The 26,197-nt window shown below is 46.3% G+C and overlaps 1 protein-coding gene across 2 annotated transcripts in view; it reads right to left on the bottom strand.

Moving 5' to 3' along the window:
• gyg1a (glycogenin 1a) overlaps positions 1-25,899 on the bottom strand; it is a 65,678-nt gene extending 39,779 nt beyond the window's left edge. Inside the window, exons 1-3 of one of the 2 annotated variants that reach the window (XM_055645703.1) lie at positions 25,739-25,899; positions 7,304-7,439; positions 1,569-1,743 (exon numbers count right to left, since the gene is read on the bottom strand). In XM_055645703.1, the coding sequence (XP_055501678.1) occupies positions 1,569-1,743; positions 7,304-7,439; positions 25,739-25,748 (321 nt within the window). In that variant the 5' untranslated portion in view covers positions 25,749-25,899. Of the gene's footprint in view, positions 1-1,568; positions 1,744-7,303; positions 7,443-25,738 lie in introns of both variants that reach the window. The other variant, XM_055645702.1, reaches the window with a different exon arrangement.
• Positions 25,900-26,197: the final 298 nt, after the last annotated feature.

Raw genomic sequence — 26,197 nt, 5'->3', positions numbered from 1 at the left:
AGCTCAGTTGGAGGATGAGTTCAGTTGGAGGTAACACGATGAACAAACTGATGAAAACAAATCGCTTCCCCATTTATAGCTGCATCATCACTGCCCAGGACTCTGGCTCGAAGCCAAACACCAGAGGCCAGCACACTGAAGTTGACACTCAGATGGCATTACGTTCCTGCGGTACTAATAGAAACACCCGCAGAGCTCAAAGCAGTTATTTCCCATACTTGTGTGGAAAGGAACCGCAGATGCTGGTTTTTACCAAAGATAAACACAAAGTGCTGGAGTAACTTAGCGGACCAGGCAGCATCTGTGGAGAAAAAGGATGGGTGACGTTTTGGGCCGGGACTTCTGAGGAAGGGTTCCGAACCAAAACGTCACCCATCCTTTATCACCAGAGATGCTGAACGACCCGCTGAGTTACTCCAGCACTTTTGTGTCTAACATGCAGATGTGGGATTGTTCGTCTCAGATCAGGTCTTGTCTTCGAGTTATAGCAAAGTAATCACACCATAGAGAACACGGGGTAATTGGAACATTATACTGGGACACACAACATAGATGTGTACAGCATATGAACAGGCCTCAACCGATGATGTGCTGATGCAGATAACTATATTCTGCTCTCTGTACCCTTCAGGTAGTTGCCCATTGCTCATTGTCCTGCCTCTGCTAATCCACATGTCCAGGAACAAACAGATAGTTGGTATAGAAGTGAGAGGGAATGGGAGTCAACCCTGGACATTGATAGTTAGGAGATGATCCAATACAAAGGCCTCATAATGATCAGTAAGAAACCCACCCTCTTCCAGCCTTGCCAGGTTTCCTGAACCTCTCTGGAGAACAGACATTTCTTGGGAACTTGAAGGCAGTTAGTTTGCCACTTTTCATTTCACTGCACATCTTGTATGTGTATGTAACGAATAAACTGGACTTGACTAATTTGGCATCATGATCAGCATTGACATTGTGGGCTGAAGGGCCTGTACCTGTGCTGTATTGAAGTCTATTCTCTGTCGCTAACGATTTAGATGAGAATGTAAGTGGTGATTACCAATATGGATAACACCAACATTGGTGGCATGGTGTAGGTGGTGGTCCATGGTTACAGCAAGATATAGATAAACTGGGAAAGTGGGGGAAATAGAATAGCAGATGGAATTTAGCTCAGACAATCTTCAGTGTGAAGAAGGGTCTCAACCCAAAACTTCATCTATTCCTTTTCTCCAGAAATGCTGCCTGACCCAGTCACTCCAGCATTTTATGTCTAGCTAGAGTCTTTGTGGAGCTAGATAGGGCTCTTAAAGATAGGGGATATGGGGAGAAGGCAGGAACGGGGTACTGATTGGGGATGATCAGCCGTGATCGCATTGAGTGGCGGTACTGGCTCGAAGGACCGACTGGCCTGCTCCTGCACCTATTGACTGGTTAGCACACAACCAGCAGCTTTTCACTGCACCTCAGTACACGTGACAATAAACCAAAGTTTTGTTTTTTTAAATCGCATACTAAATGATCTCCCCCTGGATGTATTTGACAAGATACTCATCCCAAATAGTTGAAGATCCGGGGCTTACCAGTGTGTCTGCGTCCATAAATATACATTTGGAGTACTGGGTGAGGGCCCAGCAGTGCAGCTTTGTGAAGGTTACGCCTAGTTCAGGCCTCTTGATCATGGCGAGATGCGCCGAATCCTTGCTGTCTAGCACGTCCACTAAAAGAACCTCATCGAAGATCCTTTCCAACGCACATCTAAAAAGAGACGAGCGTTAAATAAAATAAGCACACGCGTCATATTTCAGATGTCTATTGAACTTCCAGAAGTAATTGGTATTGATTCTAACTCGAGACTGAATGCACTCATTTCAATTAACCCACAATCCAAGTCCACAAAAAAGGACACAATCGTCTGGATAATTTGGATAGGCGACCTTCAGTTTGAGTTTAGTTTATTGTCACGTGTACGGAGGTATAGTGAAAAGCATTTGTTGCCTGCAAACCAGTCAGCAGAAAGGCAATACGCGATTACAATCGGGCCATTTACAGTGTATAGATGCATGATAAAGGAATAATGTTTAGTGCAAGGTAAAGCCAGTAAATTCCGATCAAAGATGGTCTGAGGGTCACCAATGCGGTAGCTAGCAGTTCAGGACTGCTCTTAGTTATGGTAGGATGATTCAGTTGCCCGATAACAGCTGGGAAGAAACTGTCTCTGAATCTGGAGGCAAGTGTTTTCACACTTCCGTACCTTTCGCCTGATGGAAGAGGGGGGAGGGGAAAGGGGGAGAGGCCAGGGTATAACTCATCCTGGAATATGCTGCTGGCCTTGCCGAGGCAGAGTGAGGTATAAATGGAGACAATGGAAGGGAGTTTGGTTTGTGTGATGGTCTGGGTTGCGTCCACAATTTGCTGCAATTTCTTTGGGTTGGGCCAATTGTAGTGGGGTGGGGGGGGGAGGGGGGAGATGGCATTAAAGAGGTGGAACGGATAAAGTCTGGTCTGAAGAAGGGTCTCGACCCAAATCGTCACCAATTCCTTTTCTCCCAAGGTGCCTTACGTCATAGAAGAGGGCCATTCATCTATTGAGATTGTCATCGAGCAACTGAACCATCCCATTGCCAACTAGAAGGCAGTCCTGAGCTCCCATCTACCTCATTGGAGACCCTCGGACTAGCTTTAGTCAGACTGTACTTGCTCTAAACATTATTCCTCTCATCCTGTATCTGTACACTGTGGACAGCTTGATTGTAATCATGTATAGTCATTCCACTGACCGGAGAGCACACAGAGTGGGGCGGTGGAGACAAAGATAATTGACCCAATAGGTGCACATGGAAAAATACATTTGGGGAAATGGGTCAAACTGCATTACTCTACAGTGCTGGCATGAACTCAGCAAGCTGAATGGGTTCCTCCAGTGCCATAATGATTTGTGACATCCTGATCTATGGCACGGCTGACAAAACCATGACGCTTGCTAAACCCATGCCAGTGGCTTTTCATACAACATTAAGCCAGCTGGAATTAAGGCCAAAAATAAAAAATCACAGCCAAACCCCAAGGTGAAATTGACAAAGGGCAAGAGCAGATACAGAAGCTTTCCAAAGCCAAATCAATGCAGTAAATATTTGATCCATGTCAGAATGTACGGGAAACTAGCGGCTACAGTTTACAGAGATACAGCATGGAAACAGGCCCTTTGGTCCATCGAGTCCATACCGACCATCGATCTCCCGCTCACCCTGGCCTTATGTTATCCCACTTTCTCATCCACTCCGACACACTCGGAGTAATTTACAGAGGCCTATTAACCTACAAACCTGCACGAATTTGGGATGCGGGGGCGAAAGCGGAGCCACACGGTCACATGGAGAACCCGAGTATTAATGAAGGATGCCGAATAGCAGTGGTCACAATCCTAATGTGGTGGTTATGGGTGAATGAGCCTGCTTCACTGCACAGTACAAATATACTGCCATCTTACGAGTCAATTTCTGACTAGCTGTTCCAGTACAAGATAACCATAGACACTTTCTTCCCAGCGGTTCCAGCTTCCCAGGCAACGGAGCTATTGTGGCGGGTGGGTCTCAAAAGGAAGCACGAAGTCCAGTGTTTTGAGAGGCACCTTTAATTATGTTCCTCCCGGTTGTAGGGAAGACCAAACAAGAGAAAGATGGCACTCAAACCCCTGCCTTTAAACCCTCTGGCTAAGGGCCGCCTCCGGACTGAACCACTCCCGTGCCGAGGGGTTCGACAGTATGATGGCACGACCCTTGGGAGCCGCCACAGGACCCCCCCCCAGAACCAGAGGCACGAAACGCACCGGCGGGCGCACGACCCGGCCGGCCCGCGTGCGGAAGTCAGCCGATCGTGGGGCTGGCGGAGGCGTAGGTGGAGGGACAGGTCGAGGGACCGGCGGGAGGACAGGTGGAGTGACAGGTGGAGGGAGCCGTGAGGGGGGGCGCCCTCGAGGCCGAGGTTGGGCAACCAGCACCGGCTGGTCAATGTCCAGGTGCGCCGGCTTCAAACGGTCAATCGACACGGCCTCCGGCCGGCCCCCCATGTCCAGGACAAAAGTCGACTGCCCGTGTTCCAGCACCCGGAACGGGCCCTCGTACGGCCTCTGGAGTGGTGTCCGTTGGGTATCATGGTGCAGGAAGACGTATGGGCAGTCCCCGAGGGCTGATGGCACGTGTGGGCGAAATGTCCCATGGCGGGACGTTGGGACGGGTGCGAGCCTGCCAACTCGCTCGTGATGGGGCTTTAGGGTGGATGAGGGCGTTCCCTGCTGCCCCGGCGCCGACGGCACGAACTCCCCGGGCACCGTGAGTGGAGACCCGTACACAAGCTCCGCGATGATGAGGCCAAGTCCTCTTTGGGAGCAGTCCGGTTGCCCAGCATGACCCACGGGAACTCGTCCATCCAGTCCGGGCCGGAGAGTCGTGCCTTCAGTGCTGCCTTTAGCTGCCGGTGGAACCTCTCCACCAGACCGTTAGCTTGCGGGTGGTAAGCCGTGGTGTGTGGTGTAGCAGCACCCCCAGCAAGCGAGCCATGGCTGACCACAGCTTGGAGGTGAGCTGTGGCCCCCGGTCTGAGGTATGCGCCGGCACCCCGAAGCGAGCAATCCAGTGCGCGGACAATGCACGAGCACACGTAGCCGTCGAAGTATCGGCCAGAGGAATGGCCTCCGGCCACCGCGTGAAGAACCCTTCTTCAGACACGCTCCGAAGAAGGATTGCGACCCAAAATGTCACCTAATCCTTTTCTCCAGAGATGCTGCATGACCTGCTGAGTTACTCCAGCACCTTGTGTCTGATATCAGAAGAAACCAGCATCCGCATTTCCTTCCTACACAGCTAGTCTTTCCACTACTACAGGTCAAGCAACAACTATTCTCCACTGTTGACATAAGGAAATGCAGATGCTGGTTTACAAAAAAAAGTGCTGGAGTAACTCAGGTCAGGCATCCTCTTTGAAGAACATGGAGACGTGATTTTATGTGTCTGGACCCTTCTTCAGACTCCAACGTTATTCTGCGTAGGAAGGAACTGCAGATGCTGGATTGAACGAAAGATAGACACAAAATGCTGGAATAACTCAACGGGACAGGCAGCATCTCTGGAGAGAAGGAATGGGTCAATTAAAATTCCTTCATTCTCTCCAGAGATGCTGCCTGTCCCGCTGAGTTACTCCAGCATTGTGTGGCTATCCAGTTATTCTACTGGTGCAATTATTCTTGTGCATTGTCAGAGTTATACAGCACTGCAACAGACCCTTGGGCTCAACCTGTCCATTCCGAGCAGGATGCCCATCTAGGAAAGTCCCACCTGGCCTGCTTCTGACCCAAATTACTCTCTACTTTTCTTAACCAACAACTAAAAATAGAGTAGCATTGTTCAACATACTCTGTGGTAGCTTCTATCAGCAATGCAGGGCAGAATCTAAACACATCCACATTGGAGCTTTTATGTATAATGAAGTGCATTTTAATGCATTTGGAGTTTCTTGATTAGTAAGCATGATTGAATGGTAAGTATGGTAGACTCGATAGACTGAAAGGCCAATTCTGCTCCTATGTCTTATGGTTCCCCACCAAAAATAAAGAATATATATAGAAATGTTCATCTCAACAACCTGATCTCAGCACAAGGTGATTTCCTTTACACATGTTAAATAAGGAGATTTTATACGATTGTCCTCCAACTTGGTGCGCAAATATAAAAAGGTCAACTTTTCCCCAAGATTGGCCTAATGCAAGAATTATACACTCCACCCTAACTTGGAGAAGTTCCAACCAACTGAATTATTGAGACATTCACCATTTACTTTTAGACCTTGCTGCAAAGGTTTATATATTGTCTGGCAGACAATCATTCAGGTCCGAAGATAAACACAAAATGCGGGACAGGCAGCCTCTCTGGAGAGAAGGAATGGGTGGCGTTTCGGGTCGAGCCCCTTCTTCAGACAGGTCTGAACCAGCATCTGCAGTTCCTTCCTACACTAATCATTTGGGTCCCTTTGGGATTGAGAGAATGTACTTAAGTGCCCACAGTGGGACAATGTAAAATGTTTCTCGTGCCATGCATAGCGAGAACTGTTTGTAAGATAATGAGAGAGCATTCTACTCAACACATTTAGATCTTCCTTACTAACCACAGAGGCAGGTTGCGGGAAGAAGGGGAGGCTGTGAGAAAGGATCGGAGGCCAATTCAAATTCTCCCAAAGGCCATCAGTGGTAAATAACTGCAGGTAGTTAAAACTGTTGGGTCAATTGAATGTTTAATTATACAAGGTCCTCAAACGATCTCAGCTTTAAAAAAAATTAGATAAATAATGGGAATTGTTCAGTATGCGGAAATAAAGAACTACAGATGCTGACATTCCATATTTGGTATGAGTAGTTTACAACGCACCAGTGTGATCGTTGAATTCTCCAATTTTAATTAACCCTCCCTCCACCCCACTTTCTCACCCACTCCTTCTGATGTGCCCCCCCGGACTCCACCCATTTCATTCCCCTGCCCCCCCCCCCCCCCCCCCAACCCCACACTACTTTCCCCCCCCCCGACATCACAATCCACAATTTTTTTAAACCAATCTTATATCTTATATATATGATCTGTTCTTATATATGGCCTTTGGTTCAACCATTTACCTGTCAAATTATCCCCCTCGCCTATGTGGACATAATACCTGCCAAGCATTGCCCTGCCTATCCCCTTTTCCAGCTTTCCTTCTCTCCCCCCCCCCCCCCCCCCCCATACAATCAGTCTAAAGAAGGGTTTCAACCCAAAACAGCACCTATCCATGTTCTCCAGAAATGCTGCCTGACCCGCTGAGTTACTCCAGCACTGTGTTCTTTTCATTAGTTCATAAGTGATAGGAGTAGAATTAAGCCATTCAGCCCATCAAGTCTACTCCACCATTCAATCATGGCCGATCTAGCTTTCCCTCTCAACCCCATTCTCCTGCCTTCTCCCCATAACCCTGACACCTGTACTAATCAATAAACTATCAATCTCTGCCTTGAAAAAAAATCCTTTGACTTAGCCTCCACAACCTTCTGTGGCAATTAATTCTAAAGATTCATCATCCTCTAACAAAATTAATTCCTCCACATCACCTTCTTAATGGTAGGTCATTTTATTCTGAGGCTATGGACTCGGGTCCTAGACTTTCCCACTAGTGGAAACATCCTCTCCACGCCCACTCTATCCAGGCCTTTCAATACTGGGGAATAGTTCAGTGCTTCAAGTAAGTAGAGATAAGTTAGATAGAGTATAATGAATCATCCAACTCAATTTAGAAATACCTCATATTGTTGGACACTTGGGGAGTGATAAGAATCACCAGATTTCGTGTTGTTTTGTGATCCCGCAATGAGGCTCCAAGCACCAAGGCTCCTTTTGCGTACAGGTCATTAGTTGCTAGCGTCACGAAGGCTTGAGCTGCTAGACAAAAGATAACATTAATATTAAAGTTCCAGTCACAGCTCATGATCCATAATATTTACTCAACAAATCAACCTTCTAATCTTTTGGTGAAGCAGAAAGTAGCGTTCAGTAAAAATAAAATATGAACGTTCTGCACATAGCTTCAAATACTGCTCCTATTCTACTTTCATTCATTATATGAAAACATACGCAGGTAGCAGTCAGAGTAATTGAAATTGAGCTCTTGTTAAAAATAAAACAGTAATCAATCAGGCATCCAGAGATAGTGAGATATTCTTTGGCAATTTCAGAGAGATAAGCTTTTTCAATTTGGAAAGGGTGCAGAGGTTTACGAGGATGTTGCCGTGACTCAAGGGGCTAAGGTACAGGTGGAGGTTCTTGGTTTCTTGGTTTCCTGGTCCGCCAAAATATTCCCAATGGAATTTAAACTGGAGGTGGTGGAGGGAGGACTTAAGCCAGAAAGGGTTATTGGGAAGAAAGAGCTACCTTAAATTTAGTTGCATCTGGTTGAGTAACTATAGTAGGGTGGAGATTATTCCACCCAGGTTGAGCAGGCCGAGACTCTATTCCTTGGAGCGCAGGATGAAGAGTGATCTTATAGAGGTGTACAAAATCATGAGAGGAATAGAACGAGTAAATGCACAGAGTCTCTTGCTCCGAGTAGGGGAATCAAGAACATAGCTTTAAGGTGAGGGAAAGATTTTATCGGGACCCGAGGGGTCATTTTAAAATGTATATAAATATATAAACACAAAATGTGGCGGGTATATAGAACGAGCTGCCAATGGAGGTAATTCAGGCAGGTACTTATTACAACATTTAAGAAAAATTTGAATGAAGGATAGACTTGATAGGAACAGAATTAGGCCATTCGGCCTATGACCTATGACCCTCTCATATAGTGGGCACATTGAAGACGATTGGCAATTGCATCTACTGTTGAAGGAATAAAATGGTTCCTGGCCTGTCAGTGGCGGCAGACTTCACTCTTACTCAAGGCCCTTCTTCTCAACACAGGGCACATACAACCCATGCCATTATTTTGTTATTTACTGTCAGAAGGACAAGTCCCTTGATCTCACCGAACTGTACACCCCAGCACCAATCCAGAATATTTTTGTTGCTCTCAAATTTCCCCACGTGGAATTGCAGAGTTTAATGTGAAGGAGTACTGCGTGCCTGGTGCTTAGTCATAGAGTTACACTGCTCGGAGATCCAACCTGCCGCATGCATGCTGACCATCAAGCCACAAGAAAAACTTGGCTTTGTGAAGAATCCGTCCACTGTCCACTTTGGCAGTGTGTTGTTCTTCATAAAATGCACCAGCCAATGGTTATCATCAACCGCTACTCATTTAATGCTCTAGTTTATGATGAAGATGTTCCATAGCAGCTCCTGCTGCATGTAATTTATTACAAGTCCACCACCGTTTTCTGACTACTGGTAGTCTGGCACCTCCATTAATCCGGACAAACTGAAATCCTCCCCAGATGCCCCCCCAAAAATGTGGGGTCTATGCCGGGTGAGGCGGCTGATCTCGACCTCATCGGGACGTCCGCAGCCAATTGGCAGGTTGAATTTGCCCCCTGCGGGGCTCTGGAACTCTGTTCCCATAGTCGACTTTGCAAGCCAGTATCTCTCTTCCCCCCCCGGATAATACGACAAGGCTTTGGAATCAGTGGTGGACCTTTAATAAAATGCTTCCACCATCTCCCACAGGGTCTTAATGGAGCAAACTCTCAAGAGTTAATACGTATAAGCATACACTTCCACTCTGTCAAATCCTATCATAAGTGTAAGGCGCTTCAGAAAACCTCAAGAGTCACACAGCAGAAGCTAGTTTTGTGCAGAGTTTAGACTACCATCAATAAACACTAGTATGTGGTACCCTTATCTTAATAAAACATCAAGGAATGATCAAACACAATTTGAAGCAAATCATGTTGGGAGATATTCAGCCTGATTGAAAAATATATCTTCAGGCAAGTGTTTGGTCAAAGTTTCAAAAGGAGAATTCCAGAGAAAGGAGAAAGTTTCCAAGAGAAATTCCAGAGCTTTAAGCTCAAGACAGCTGAAAGCCCAGCTGCCACTTACAGAAAGGTACAATCCAGGCGAGCGCAAGAGGTCAAAATAAGATGGCAGTGGATATGGGGGCTGTACAGCTGCAGGAGATTGGAAGGCAAACCCAGGTAGGATTAGAAAGCTCGAACAATGGGACTGTTGGATCGAGAGTCAACTGTGGAACAAATGGCACTGAAAACTGGCTCTGGTGTGGAGACTGATGGGAAAGTACAATGCGAGACAGAAAAACAAAAACAAAAAAAATCAGCAGCAGTGGTGCAGCGCCAGAGACCCAGGTTCAATCCCGACTACTAGTGCTGTCTGTACGGAGATTGTACGTTCTTCCCGTGACGGTATGGAGGAGGACTGACCACAGTGATGAATGCTGTGGTGGATGTTTGTGTTAAATTTTTATTGTGTATTGTGTGGGTTTTTTTCCCCCATTGTACAGCTGCTGGCAAGTTCATTTCACTGCACTTCATTGTGCATGTGACGAATAAATCTGACTTGACTTGACCACGTGGGTTTTTCCTGGGTGCTCCAGTTTCCTCCCACACTCAAGACTTACAGGTTTGTAGGGTAACTGGTTTTGGTTAAGATTATAAATTTTCCCTGGTGTCAGTCTATGGGGTTGACTAGTTGCTGGCGTGGACTTGATGGGCTGAAGGGCCTGTTTCCACGCTGTATCTCTAAACTAAACTAAAATAAACTAATAAAATGAAGTTAGTGCAATAACGTGTTTGATATTTTGAATAGACTGTGGGCCAAAGGCCCTTTTCCAGGCTGTACAAATTGAATGAGGGTGTAGCTAGGACTAGAAAGAGTTAAACATAGAACAGTATAGCACAGGAACAGGCTCTTCGGCCCTCAATGCCGAACATGATGGTGGTTAAGAGGGGTAGCATTCCCACAAAAAAAGGAAATGAGTGCATTTCTACAACGACAAATAATCAGAAAACATCCACCATCCAAATATCCTGCTTATTCTGATCCCTGTTCACAGGTATTGTGTGCAGTTCTGGCTGCCATTGTACAAGCAGGATACAATACAATAATACTTTACTAGCAAAGTACAACATACAAAGAATTTCATTTGCCAAGTCAGTTTAGAGGTGGTGCACATGAGATTCACCAGGTGGATAGACAGATGAAGCTGGAGTAACTCAGCGGGCCAGGCAGCATCTCTGAGGAAAAGGAATAGGTGACGTTTTGGGCCGAGACCCTTGTTGGTGGTTGCCTGGTTTAACTACAGTTAAAACTACAAGTATTAACTACAAGGAGAGGTTGGACAAACGGACAACTTTCTCTGAAGCGATGGATGTCCTGCGAGAAGTGATGAGAGGTATAGACAGGGTCGCTTGTCAGCCTTTTCTCCCCCTTGGTGCATATGTCAAATATGAGTGGGCATAGCTTTAAGGTTGAGGATACAGTTTACAGGAGATTAAACAGGGTGGTAGATGCCTGGAATGCGCAGCCTGGGAAAATGGTGGAAACATGTAAGCAGCAATGTTTAACAGGAATTTACTTTAGTTTTGGAGATACAGCATGGAACCGGGCCCTTTGGCCGACCAAGACTGTGCCAACATGCAATGCACGTACACTAGCACTATCCTACACACTAGGGACAATTACAATTTTACAGAAGTCAATTAACCTACAAACCTGCACGTCTTTAGAATGTGGGAGGAAACATAAGCATCCAGGGAAAACTCACACGGACACAGGGAGAACGTACAAACTCCGTTCAAACAGCATCAACGCGGTTCTCTGGTGCCCCAAGGCAGCAACTCTACCACTGTGTCATCTTTCTCGAAAAGAGTCTCTGCGTCTTACGGTTCCGAATTAAAATTCCAAGACAAGGCAGGTACTGTTCAATCTGAGTTTATTCTTACTTTTGATGAGCATTGCAGACTTGGATTGAATGCTATCCTTGTCAGATAGTATTGGTGGTGCAACGGTAGAGTTGTTGCCTAACAGGGTCAGAGACATGGGTTCGATCCCGACTACAGGCGCTGCCTGTACGGAGTTTGTACGTCTCCCTTTGACCTTGAGGGTTTTCTCCGGGTGCTCCGGTTTCCTCCCACACTCCAAAGGCTTATAGGCCAATTGGCTTTGGTAAGAATTGCAAGTTGCCCCTAGTGTGTAGGATAGTGCTAGTGTACGGGGACTCGGTGGGCCGAAGAGCCCGTTTCTGCGCTGTATTGGTAAACTAAACTATTGTCTGTACGAGGCTCGTTAACAGCTGGTGCATCTCTTCCTCATCGTTACATTCCAGCAAATGGAAATAAAAAGCTTGAAACGTTAAACTGGAAACGCTGTGTGATGCAGCAGAACATTTTGTTTTTCCAACAAAACAACACTCACTGTTTAAGTGGCAACAGGTTTGATTTCCGCTGTTAATGTTTCCATGCATTAGGCTGCATTGAGACAACTCAGCATTTAACGTTACTAAGGGATAAGAGCAGAATTAGGCCATTTGGCCCCATCAAGTCTGCTCTGCCATTCAACCATGGCTGACCTATCTCTCCTAACCCTATTCTCATGCCTTCTCCCCATAATCCGACACCCGCCCTAATCAAGAATCTATCTGTCTCTGCCTTAAAAACATCCATAGACTTGGCCTCCACAACATTCTGTTGCGTAGAATTCCACAGATTTAAGTTGTATATCAAGAGCTAGAGGGTAACAAGAGAAACTACAGGTGTCCTTAGGTAGCAAAGGGGTTCCGAGTGTGGAACCAGGCAATGTCCTGAATGAATACTTCTTATCCGTATTCATCAAGGAGAAGAACGTGGAAGATAACAAATTTGGTATTGTGCAAATAATCTGGCGCAGGTCACAATTAAGAAGGTGGTGTTAGATACTATGCAATGCACAAGGGCAGATAAATCCCCAGGGCTGGATGAGATCTAGCCCAGGTTTCCATGGGAAGCAACAGCGATAATAGCTGGGGCCCTGATGGAGATTGTAGTATTGACTTTAGGCATACAGAATGGAAACAGGCCCTTCAGCCCACCGAGTCCACTTCGATCAGCAATCACCCCATACATTAGCACTATCCTACACACTAAGGACAATTTACAATTTATAAAAGCCAAGCAACCTACACATCTTTGGAGTGTGGGAGAAAACCAGAAAAAACTGACACGGTCACAGGAAGAACGTACAAACTCTGTACAGACAGCACCCGAGGGCAGAATCGAACCCGGGTCCCTGGCACTAAGGCAACAACTCTACAGCTGCACCACTGTGTCCTACTTTTCCTTAGCCAAAGGCCAGGCACCGAACGATGGGAGGACAGCTAATGTTCCCTTATGGATGAAAAGCAGCAGGGACAATCCCGGTAACTGCAGGCCAGTGAGCCTTAAGGGGATAGTCTCCATGTCTTTGTGCTGGGGAAAATCTGCCTTCACAATAGTGTGATAGAGGCAAAATAACATTGCAAATTAGTCTAACGAAGGGTTCCAACCCGAAACGTCACCTATCAATGTCTTCCAGAGATACTGCCAATCTGTGGAGTTGCCCAGGCACTTTGTGCAATGTTTAGTGACTTCTCTGGTGTACATGGGTTCAGGGATTCAGGGATTCGACACCAAACGGCATCTCGACACCACCCCCTTCCTCACACAATCAGCCTGAAGAAGTCTCAACCGCAAACTTCGTCTGTCCACGTTCTCCAGAGTGGATACTGTCTGATCCACTGAGGTACTCCACCACCCACTGTCTTCCTTTGTACACCAGTATCTGTGATTCTATGTTTCTACATAATCTATTCCAGAGCACGAATGTTGCATCTCACCAACATTCGCCATTAAGATGAAAATTATATTTCCCATTTTCCAAGGCAAGAGAAGGTGCACTGATCACCATCAGGAAAAGGTCAAGCTTGGTCAGAGCAGAAAGTAACCAAAAACAGTTCCAAAAGCAAAAAAAGAGAAAATGCAATATTGCTATCATATTCATTTGTTCATGCAATTCAATACTATCACACTTTAGGTAAACGTTATTTGTAATAATTGTTTTAAATCAAATCAATTCTCTTTTGGGAAAAAAACAGCACTTGTGTTATTTATGCCGCAGTTTTAAATTTGATTAATGTTTTTGTTAAATCTACTAAAACCACTTATTGTCAGTGATAGCCCAGTCAACATATCTATATATACTCCCCCCCGCCTTACTTCAAATTAACCACACGTAGCTTCAAGGACTTTCAGGCTAACCTGCAATAATACAACTGCAGATGCTGGAGAATCGAAGGTACACAAAAAAGCTGTAGAAACTCAGCAGGTGCAGCAGCATCTATGGAGCGAAGGAAATAGGCAACGTTTCGGCCCGAAACCCTTCTTCAGTCTGAAGAAGGGTTTCGGCCCGAAACGTTGCCTATTTCCTTCGCTCCATAGATGCTGCTGCACCCACTGAGTTTCTCCAGCTTTTTTGTGTACCTGCAATAATAGGATGCAGCTTAAACAATGCACACTGAAGTCTAGATAGAGCAATAGACAAAAGCGAGATCCAATATAGAACAATGTAAATGAAGGACCCAGAATGAAAGCAACGTCCAAGGTCAAATTCCATGGACATATCTGAAGAGTAACACATTTAAAAGACATTTCGGTGGGTACATGGATAGGATAGACGGCGCAGCGGTAGTGATGTTGCCTTACAACGCCAGAGATCTAGGTTCGATTCCATCTACTCTATCTGTACAGAGTTTGTACATTCTCCCTGTGACCGCGTGTGTTTTCCCCGGGTGCTCCATTTTCCTCCCACACTCCAAAGACGTACAGGTTTGTAGGTTAATTGGCTTCAGTAAATATTGTAAGATGGCCCCAGTGTGTAGGCTAGTGTAGTGTGCAGGTTGATCGGTGGTCGGCACGGACTTGGTGGGCCTAGGGGCCTGTTTCCGCGCTGCATCTCTAAAGGAAAGGTTTAGATGGATATGGGGCAAACACAGACAAGTGGGCCTAGTGTAGATGGGCATCTTGGTCAGCAACTTGGGCCAGAGGGCCCGTTTCCAAACAATATGACTATGACCTTTCTCACAACAGGACACAAGGTGAAAGCCAAACTGCAAGTGTGCAGAGATTATTTTGGAACCAGTTGATACATAGATCTCATTGTAACACTATTATAAATCTCAAAAAGTAAATTCATCAAGAGTTTAAAAACCAACGTCAGCCATTTCGAGAGTGTCTTCCGGATTTACATGTGTTTTGCTCTGGGACTGTGTGGTGCATTTGTTTGTTTCACAGAGTATATGAGAATCAGCCACATTGGCCTCTGGATACAAGACACATGTATTATCAACACTAACATACCACATAGGCTCCTGTAACCAACCAACTGCGGTATTTCTCCAAGGCCACAAGTCAATGAGATGCGCGATGGGTGGTACTGGACATATATCCCTTTGTACCTCCTCTTCCACAGCCAACAATGGACTATTGTGGGCTCCATCTTTCCTTGCTCATCGGTGCCAGCTCTGATTTGTTCTGAACCTTTCCATACCTCTAGTTTCCTTCTGTGGAAGTTATATGTTTTTCAAGAGGCATCAAGAACATCCTCAAATCATTTTCTCGGTCCACTTGGCGACCCACTCGCCATGAGAAACTAGGGTGAGGTGTCAAGCACGTAAATCATGTGGCCCGTCAATCAGACCTGGTTTAAGGTTTGTAACAAGGGGGGGGGGTCTGAGACAGACCAGTGACATGGACACAGCGCGTAGACAAGTGGACAAAGTAGATCCAAAGTACTAGGTGACGTTTTGGATCGAGACCCTTCTTCAGACGGATCAGTCTGAAGAAGGGTCTCAACCCAAAACGTCACCCAATCCTTCTCTCCAGAGATGCTGCTTGTCCCGCTGAGTTACTCCAGCGTTTTGTGTCAATCTTCGGTTTAAACCAGCATCTGCAGTTCCCTCCTACAACAGATCCAAAGTACTGACTGAGCAGCATGCTACATGGATAAAGACAACACCAAGTTTAAGTAATCAGCACAGAGTGGCATTGCAGGTACAGCTACTGCCAACGGAAACCTGCTTCCATCCTGACCTCAGGTGCTGCCTGTGTGCAGTACGCACTGCAAACTGTGACCGCATGGGTTTCCACTGGGTGCTCCGGTTTCCTCTCACATCTCAAAGACAGTGGGGATCTGTAGGTTAATTCACCTCCGAATAATTACCCCTTACTGTGTAGGGAGTGGATGCAAAAGCGGGATAACGTAGAACTAGCGCAAATGGGTTTTCGATGGTCAGCATGGATTCAATGGGCCGAAGGGCATGTTTCCACGCTGCATCTCTAAAAGCAGAAAACAAATAACCCTATTTCACCAATTGGAAGGAAATTAAAATAAAAGCTATAGATGGTTTCTTTAACAAGTCCTTTAAACCTTCAGCCAACTGTGGGAGAGCTACAGCAAGTTTCCTTGTAGTTGTCAACCATCTACAAAGATATCTTTAAAATGCTTCGCACAATCTTGTCAGTAACCAGATGATCACACTTTGCAAACAAATTCGAAACAGATTCCTCTGGTGCACAGAGCCTCAACCCAAAAAGTCACCCATTCCTTCTATCCAGAGATGCTGCTTGTCCCGCTGAGTTACTCCAGCATTTTGTATCTACCCTCTAGTTTCAGAGCACCTCTATACACAATAAACTAGTGGGAAAAAAATTCAAGATAACAAAAATGACAAGTATCTTATCTTATCTTATCTTATCTTAAAATCCCTCCCTCCTCCATCTTCCCCACCCCTCTCCCCTGAGCCCAACCTAGACGCTCACCCACTTCTTCCTGCACCCGCCTACCTCCAATCCTTCCTCTAGCCCATGGGACAAGCACAGGCAAGTGGGATTAGTGTAGAGGGGACACGTTGGTCGGTGTGGGCAGGTTGGGCTGAAGGGCCTGTTTCCGATCTGTATGACTGTGAATTAGAATCTGCCAACCATTTACAAATGAACTAATAACTGAGTATTTGCAGGAAGATTTCAAACATTGCTCAGCCGTTTACTTCTGAAAGATACCTCAATTGACAATTCAGTTATTTGATGCAAGCAATAAATCTAGAATTCTGAGATGATCCGCTCCCCAAAACACTCCACTGGTCTTCGGATTACAATCCCATGCCAACCATCACATTCTACCCTCAAAATGATTGGTGATGATAGTCACTCAACTCACTGACACAGAGCCACAGGTAAAAATGTGATGAATTAGCAAATTGTCAATACCCCACCCCAAACAATTGCTTCAACAATGATTGCATGATACATTATTGTCATATGTACCTAAGCACAGTGAAATGCTTTGTTTCGCACACAACTCGGTCAAGCAGACCTCACCAAAGCATTACACAATTGTCGCCACATTTGGTGCTGGCAAAGTTACAAAAGTTCACCAGACTGTCCCATCTCCAAAGACATACAGGTCTGTAGGTTAATTGGCTTAGTGAAATTGTAAATTGTCCCCAGTGTGTGTAGGGTAGTGTTAAGGCCCTGTCCCACTTTCCCGAGTTACTCACGAACTCTCCTGAGTTTTCCCCTTGATTCGAACTCGGAGAATTACGGTAATAGCCGTTCGTAGGTACTCTGGGCTATTTTTCTTAACTCGTAGACATTTTTCAACATGTTGAAAAAAACGTCCCGACTTAGTTAATGCCCCGAGTTCCTACAGCTGGCATTACAAGGCCGCTACGAAACATCTACGGACACTAACGAGTTCGCTACAGACATTACCCGAGTTCGAATCAAGGGAAAACTCCGGAGAGTTTGTGAGTAACTCGGGAAAGTGGGACAGGGCCTTTAGTGTGTGGGGATCGCTGGTCAGCACAGACTCGGTGGGTTGAAGGGCCTGTTTGGTGCAGTAACTCCTGCAGCTGCACGTGGCAACAGGCGGCACCCGCTGGGTCCCCCGTCGATCTCGGCGCCCCCCAGCCCGAGCCTGGTTCTTGTGTTGCACAGCTTTTGCTTAGAAATACAGTGTGGAAACAGGCACTTATATGCTAGGAGATTGCAGACAGCTGCAGGTCAAATAAGGTTGTTGTAGTAGAGGATTTTAACTTTCCCAATATAGACTGGGAAAATCATAGTGTGAAGGGTTTAAATGGGGTGCAATTCCTCAAAAGTGTTCAGGAGAGTTTTCTTAAGCAGTATGTGGAGCCCTCCCCCCCACCCCACACGTGAGAGTGCAACGCTGGATCTAGTATTGGGAAATTGGGAAGAACAAGTTAATTAAGTGTCTGTGGAGGAGTCTTTTGGGACCAGTGACCACAGTTCAATTAGGTTTATAAGAGTTATGGATAGGGATGGAGAGGGTCCACATGTCAAAATGCTCAACTAGGGTAAGGCCAACTTTGAGGGCATGAGAGAAAGTCTCACTCAAGTTGACTGGAGCAGGTTATTTAAGGGGAAAGGAACATCGGCCAAGTGGGATGTTTTTAAAAGTGTACTGATGAAAGCTCAGGATATGTACGTACCGGTTAGAGTGAAGGGAAAAGCAGGCAAACGTATGGAAGCTTGGCTGACGAGGGAAATTGAGGCGTTGGTCAAAAACAAGAAGGATGCATGGGACAGGTATAGGCAGCTGGAATCAAGTGCATCCTGGGAGGAGTTTTGGGAACTAAGGAGTAAACTAAAAAAAGGAAATCAGAAGGGCAAAAAGGGGCGAGGAGATAGCTCTGGCAGGTAACATTAAGGACAATTTCAAAGATTTTATAAATACCCAAGGGAGATGGGGTATTTTCTAAACTAGAGAGAGAGAGAGTGGGACCTCTCAGGAATCAAAGCGGTCACCTCTGTGTGGAGCCACAGGAGATGGGCAAGGTCCTAAATGAGTATTTTTTCTCTGTATTTACCGAGGAGAAAAACAGTAGGACGGAGGAAATTGGAGCAGTCACTGGAAGTGTCTTGAGAGCAGTCAGTGTTACCGTCAAATAAGTACTGCAGGTACTGCGTGTTTCAAGGTAGACAAATCTCTGGGGCCTGATATATCAGAGGACATTGTGGGAAACTAGAGGGGAAATTGCTGGAGCCCTGGTTGAATTGACGAATCATCCTTAAATACAGGAGAGTTGCCGGAAGGCTGGAGGGTGGCAAATGTTGTGCCTCTTTTCAAGAAGGGCTGCAGGGAAAATGCTGGGAACTATAGGCTGGTGAGCTTAACATCTGTATTTAAAAAGTTACTAGAGAGTATTCTGAGGGATAGGTTATACAGGAATTAGGATGGGCAAGGGCTGATTAGGGATAGTCAGCATGGTTTTGTACATGGGAGGTCGAGTCTCACAAATCTGAATGATTTTTTTTAAACTCGTGACCAAAAAGGTCGATGAGGGCAGAGCTATAGATGTTGTGTACATGGATTTCAGTAAGGCATTCGACAAAGTTCTGCATGGTAGGCTGCGCTGGAACATTACATCGCATGGGATCCAAGGTGAGATAGCTGAATGGAAAGCAAATTGGCTCCATGGAAGGAAGCAGAGAGAATGGAGCGGCTGGGCTTGTACACTCTGGAGTTTAAAAGGATGAGTGGGATCTTATTGAAACATATAAGATTATTAAGGGTTTGGACACGCTAGAGGCATGAAACATGTTCCTGATGTTGGGGGAGTTCAGAACCAGGGGCCACAGTTTAAGAATAAGGGGTAAGCCATTTAGAACAGAGACGGGGAAATACTTTTTCTCACAAAAAGTTGTGAGTCTGTGGAATTCTCAGCCTCAGAGGACAGTGGAGGCCAGTTCTCTGGATACTTTCAAGAGAAAGCTAGATAGTGCTCTTAAAGATAGCAGAGTCAGGAGATATGGGGGAAGGCAGGAACGGGGTACAGGATTGGGGATGATTAGCCATGATCACATTGGGACATTGCTGGCTCGAAGGGCCGAATGACCTACTCATGCTCCTATTGTCTATTATCTATTCTCAGAGGGTTATGGTGGAAGGTTGCTTCTCAGACTGGAGGCCTGTGACTAGTGGTGTGCATCAGGGTTCGGTGCTGGGACCGTAACTGTTTGTTATCTACATAATGATTTGGATGAGAATATACTGGGCAAGATTAGCAGGTTTGCAGATGATACAAAAGTGAGTGGTTTTGCAGATAGTGAAGATGGTTGTGAAAGATTGCAGCAGGATCTGGATCGATTGGCCAGGTGGGCAGAGGAATGGTTGCTGGAATTTAATACAGAGAAGTGTGAGGTGTTGCATTTTGGGATATCGAACAAGGGCAGGACCTACACAGTAAATGGAAGGCCTCTGGGTAGTGTGGTAAAGCAGAGGGATCTAGTACAGGTGCATGGTTCCTTGACGGTCGAGTCGTAAGTAGATAAGGTGGTCAAAAAGGCTTCTGGCACTTTGGCCTTCAATAGTCAGAGTATTGTGTATAGATGTTGGGAGGTCATGTTGCAGTTGTATAAGACGCTGGTGAGACGCATTTAGAATATTGTGTTCAGTTCTGGGCACCATGTTATAGGAAAGATATTGTCAAGCTTGAAAGAGTTCAGAAAAGATATACGAGGATGTTGCCAGGACTAGAGGGTGTGAGCTATAGAGAGAGGTTAAGTAGGCTGGGTCTCTATTCCATGGAGCGTAGGAGGATGAGGGGGATCTTATAGAGGAGTATAAAATCATGAGAGGAAGATGCACAGAGTCTCTTGCCCAAAATAGGGGAATCAAAGACCAGAGGACATTGGTTCAAGGTGAAGGGGGAAAGGTTTAATAGAAATCCAAGGGGTAACTTTTTCGCACAAAGGGTTGTGGGTGCATGGAACAAGCTGCCAGAGGAGATAGTTGAGGCTGGGACTATCCCATCATTTAAGAAACAGTTGGACAGGTATATGGATAGGAAGGTTTGGAGGGATATGGACCAAGCGCAGGCAAGTGGGACTAGTGTAGCTGGGACATTGTTGGCAAGTTGGGCCGAAGGGCCTGTTTCCACACGGTATCACTCTATGATCCTATGACTTGGGTCCACTGAGTCCACACCAACCAGTAATCGCCCATACACTACACACTAGGGACAATTTACTATTTTTAAAGAAGCCAATTAACCTACAAACCTACGACGACTGCTTTGGTGCCACCTCCTGCACCCGCACACAACTGACTGACTTCATCCACTTCACCACTAACTTCCATCCGGCACTCAAATACACCTGGACCATTTCCGACACTTCCCTACCATTCCTTGACCTCGCTATCTCCATTGCAGGTGATAGACTTCTGACCGACATACACTATAAACCCACTGACTCCCATGGCTATCTGGACTACACTTCTTCCCACCCTGCTTCCTGTAAGGACTCCATCCCCTACTCCCAATTCCTCCGTCTACGCCGCATCTGCTCCACGGATGAGGCGTTCCACACCAGGACATCTGAAATGTCCTCATTATTCAGGGAACGGGGGTTCCCTTCCTCCACCATAAATGAGGCTCGCACCAGGGTCTCTTCCATACCCCGCAACACTGCTCTCTCTCCCCATCCCCCCACTCGCAACAAGGGCCGAGTCCCCCTAGTCCTCACCTTTCACCCCACCAGCCGTCACATACAAAAAGTAATCCTCCGTCAGTTTCGTCACCTCCAACGTGACCCCACCACTAGCCACATCTTCCCATCTCCCCCCATATCTGCCTTCCGCAAAGACCGCTCCCTCCATAACTCCCTTGTCAATTCTTCCCTTCCCTCTCGTACCACCCCCTCCCCGGGCATTTTCCCTTGCAACCGCAAGAGATGCAACACTTGTCCCTTTACCTCCCCCCTCGACTGCGTTCAAGGACCCAAGCAATCGTTCCAGGTGCGACAGAGGTTTACCTGCATCTCTTCCAACCTCATCTATTGCGTCCGCTGCTCTAGATGTCAGCAGATCTATATCGGTGAGACCAAGCGCAGGTTGGGCGATCGTTTTGCCGAACACCTCTGCTCGATCCGCAATAACCAAGCTGACCTCCCGGTGGCTCAGCACTTCAACTCCCCCTCCCACTCCGTCTCCGACCTCTCTGTCCTGGGTCTCCTCCATGGCCACAGCGAGCAGCACCGGAAATTGGAGGAACAGCACCTCATATTCCGTTTGGGGAGTCTGCATCCTGGGGGCATGAACATCGAATTCTCCCAATTTTGTTAGTCCTTGCTGTCTCCTCCCCTTCCTCAGTCCCCCTGCTGTCTCCTCCCATCCCCCAGCCTTCGGGCTCCTCCTCCTTTTTCCTTTCTTGTCCCCGCCCACCCTCGCCCCCGATCAGTCTGAAGAAGGGTTTCGGCCCGAAACGTTGCATACTTCCTTCGCTCCATAGATGCTGCTGCACCCGCTGAGTTTCTCCAGCATTTTTGTGTAACCTTCGATTCTCCAGCATCTGCAGTTCCTTCTTAAACAACCTACAAACCTGTAAGCCTTTGGAGTGTGAATGGAAACCGGAGCACCCAGAGAAACCCCATGCAGTCACAGGGAGAACATACAAACTCTGGAAAGACAACACTTAAAGTCAGGATCAAGCCCGGGTCTCCGGCGCTGTAAGGTAGCAACTCTACCGCTGTGCCACCCCTAGTATCAGCAATAGGTTAAGGATGATCAAATGCAAACAAATTATGGGTTTGGCCAGAAACCCCATGCAGTCACAGGGAGATCGTACAAACCCCGTCAGGAGGTCAGGACCGAACTTGGGTCTCCGGCGCTGATAGGCAGCAACTCTGCTATTGCAACACTGTGCCGCCCTATTACTCTATAGCCCCTGCAGTATCGCCATAGCGGAAATTTGCCTTTACAGAATTCACAAATCATTACACAAACACTTGAGATATGGAATCAAATTCACTCTTGCTGAATTAGTGAGTAAATAAATCAATACAATTTTTGTTTCCAATGTGCCTCTCTTGACACATGTACAGATGATGTATTGCATTGCAGAAAAATCATGATATGGACTGTTTTCTCCCTGCTTGTTCTGCTTGAAAGTGATGAAGATTCTGCTTGTATTACCACCCTGCACATTCCTTCCATCTTCCGAGAGAATTTATTTCCTCCCCACTTCCTCTCTAATTTTTCTAGCAATTATTTTATATCTATGTCCCCCCCCATCCCCAAAATAAATTCTTCCCATCTACACCTTATAGGCCTTTCATAATTTTAAATACCAAGTGTTTTTTCCCTCAGTCACCTCCATTCCTAAATCGAACATCCTCAGCCGATCTTTATTCATTGCTACAATTTTACGGTCCAGGGAACGGCCTCATAAATCTCTTCTGTCACCTCTTCGCTGCAAACACATCTTTCCTGCAATCTGCTAATCCAAGCTGCACAAGGCACTTGTGGTAAAACAGTTCCAGCATTACCTCCCTATTCTTAAACACTTTTAACATTTGAGGCAGAAAATGGAGGAGCCACCTCAGCCATTTACTGCACAGCAAGCTGTCACAAACAGCTTCAAGGGTGACCAGGTCATCGTTTCTAAGAAACAGGGGAAGGGGGGGGGGGGGGGGGGCGCAATTGTACCCAGGACAGCAAGCACAATTGCATGGTATTCACTTTAGACTTTTACAGATACAGCATGGAAACAGGCCCTTCTATGCAGTCACAGGGAAAACATACAAACTCTGTACAGACAGCACTCGTAGTCAGGACTGAACTTGGGTCTCTGGCGCTGTGAGGCAGCAACTTTATCGCTGTGCCACCCCTAGTTGGCAATAGGTCAAGGATGATCAAATGCACAACAAATCATGGGTTTGGTCAGGCCACTGAGAAAGGAGGGAGAGAGACAGAGAGAGTGCGACTGAGGATTGTAGACATGCATCTCCAGTGGAAAGGAATGCAGAAAGGGATCAGCCTTTAATCTGGAGAGCAGGTGTGGTGACAAGACATTGAAAGAGGGATACAAAGGGCAAGTCTGTTAAGGAATGTAGGAGGAAGATTCTGAGATCCATGTGGCATAAGAGGAATAGATAGTGTAATTGCAGTCTTTTACCTAGAGCAAGAGAATCAAGAACCAGGGGACCTAGGTTTAAGGGGGAAAGATTTAATAGGAACCTGGGAGGCTCTTATTTTTTTTTTTTAAAAGCACAATGGGTAGCAGATATATGGAACAACTGCTGGAGGAGGTAGTTGAGGCAGGGACTATCACAATGTTTAAAAATCATTTAGACAGGTACATGTGTAAGAAGGAACTGCAGATGCTGGTTTAAACCGAAGATAGACACAAAAAGATGGAGTAACTCTGCAGGGACACGCAGCATCTCTGAAGAGAAGGAATGGGTGACGTTTTGAGATGAGACCTGAAACGTCACCCATTCCTTCTCTCCAGAGATGCTGCTTGTCCTGCTGAATTCCTCCAGCTTTTTGTGTCTGTGGACACGTACATAGATAGGGTAGGTTTAGAGGGATATGGGCCAAACGGGGATCTGGACCCGAAGCGTCACCCATTCCTTCTCTCCGGAGATGCTGCCTGTGTCTGTGGACAGGTATCTGGATCGGGTAGGTTTAGAGGGATATGGGCCAAACGTAGGTGGGTGGGACTAGTGTAGACAATCACTTCGTTCGGCGTGGTCAAGTTGGGCCAAAGGGCTTGTTTCCATGCTGTATGACTCTACGCAAATGCACAAACCCTTAAGTTGCTGGAGATAAAATCAAAAAATGTCGGAAAAACTCAGCAGATTAGGCAGTATCTGTACAAAGAGAAACAGTGAACATTTCAGGCAAAAGATTCTTCATCACAATTGGGAAAGAGTGAAGATGGACACAAGGAGCTGGTTGGGCAACATCTCTGGAGGAAAGGGATGGGTGACATTTCAGGTCGAAACCTTCCTCAGACAAAAAATAAAAAGAGCGAAACGAGGTTCACTTTAAAAGGTAGAAAGACTAAGAGATGGATCGACAAGACAAAGGAGGAAGGACAGGATTGTTATGGGGATGAGATGCAAGAGTCATCCAATTGATACCTCCAGTACCAACAATGAGGAACTCATACCCTTGTCCATCCATGTGAAGCAACACTCTCCCAATCAAGTATACTGCACAACATGATTTCCTAAACTTTTGTAAAACCAAATGCATATTGGGTGATCACTCTGTAGAGGCAACTCTGAAACTACCCGACTCGAAATCTCCTCAAGGTATTCCTACTTTGAAAAAGTGCTACCAGTATCGCAACGTTTAGGAAACATTTAGACAGATACATGGATAGGACATTTTAGGAGGGATATGGGCCAAACGCTGGCTGGTGGGACTAGTGTAAATGGGAAAAGTTGGCTGGTGTGAGCAAGTTGGGCGGAAGGGCCCGTTTCCACGCTGTATGACTCTGTGACTGACTTTCCGTCACCTCTCTATGTTTTCCATAGATGCTGCCTGACCTGCTGAGTTACCCCAGCATTTTTGTGTCTCTCTTGTTTGTAAACCAGCATCTGCAGTTCCTTGGTTCTTCAAAAAATAAAATGTTTGCTTTAACTGGCCAACTGATGCCAAAATTAACTCATTATCAAAGTTAGTGATGCAGTTAATAGAGAACTGCGCCGGCTACTGGCGGTGAACACAAGCGGAGAAAGAATTTTTTTGTAAGCCAGTGCAAAGAATACAGAACATTGGTGAGCTTAAAAAGTTTTAAATCAGAGTTATTTCTTAAATAGTCTACTCAAACATTTTTAAACGCTGCTGAGACTGATACATTTGGAATGATATTTACATCCATCGTTTGATAGGAATTGTGATAACATAGGCAGGACTTGTATGGTTTACAATAATTCGTTGGATAAAGTTAGGGGGAAAGTCTTTGCAGAAGCTAGTTCTGGGAGTTACACAGGACTATATTCGAGGAACATTTTTCGAACCGTGCAATGTTTGCAAATCACGCGAGGGATCAAAAGGAAGGAAATAAAAACAAGCCAGTCAAACTCAGGCTTAAATGCAGTCTTGAAAATAGATTGGAGGGCGCGCAGTGATCCCACAGCGGGCCAGGCCTGCTGATATTTCAGTGCAACCCTGGTCAATTTCAACCGGAAGAGAAGAGAGAGCGGAAAGAGAATTTGGTTTTAAAAGCAAACTGAAAAAAAAGAAGAAAATAGCAGCAGGGCGACCGATTGGGTGAGAATGCAAACTGCAGCTCTCTTGCACGTAGTAAGCATAGACAAAAAAACGAGTTGTCGCAGACTGCAACTGCCCACCAGCCGCTGGAAGGTAAATTGCAGCTAGATTTATCAGCACATTAAACCTGAGAAAGAATGCAAAACGTGTCCCTTCAGGGAAAGGGGGGCCGAGCAGCGAGCACTCACCCTGAGACATGCTGGCACGGTGCGATCACAGCAGCAGCGGCGGCGGCGGGGCCGGGTACGGTGGGGAGAGGGGGATCGCGACTGCCCGCTGTGTCCTCTCTGTCCGCTTGGCAGGGGAGCTACAAGCGCTCACTCTGTCCTATATACAGCGGCGGAGACACGTCACGGCGCCGGAGGCAGCCCAATGTGTGTGTGTGTGTGAGAGAGAGCGCGTCAGTGTCAGTCCGAGTCAGCTGAGTGTGATATGGCAGAGAGGAAGGTGTGTGTATGAGAGATCTCTCTGTGTGAAAGAGGTAGTTGTGTGTATGAATGTGTGTGAGAGAGGTTGTGTGTGTGAGAGGCAAGCGTGTGTATGAATGTTTGAAAGATCTGTGTGTGTGAGAGAGAGGTAGTGTGTGGGGGGTACTTGTGTGTGAGAGGTGTGTGTGGAGAGGTAGTTGTGTGTGAGTGAGGTAGCAG

The sequence above is a fragment of the Leucoraja erinacea genome, chromosome 14 (assembly GCF_028641065.1).
Source record: "Leucoraja erinacea ecotype New England chromosome 14, Leri_hhj_1, whole genome shotgun sequence".
NCBI lineage: Eukaryota > Metazoa > Chordata > Chondrichthyes > Rajiformes > Rajidae > Leucoraja > Leucoraja erinaceus.
This window is presented reverse-complemented; position numbering and strand designations above follow the sequence as displayed.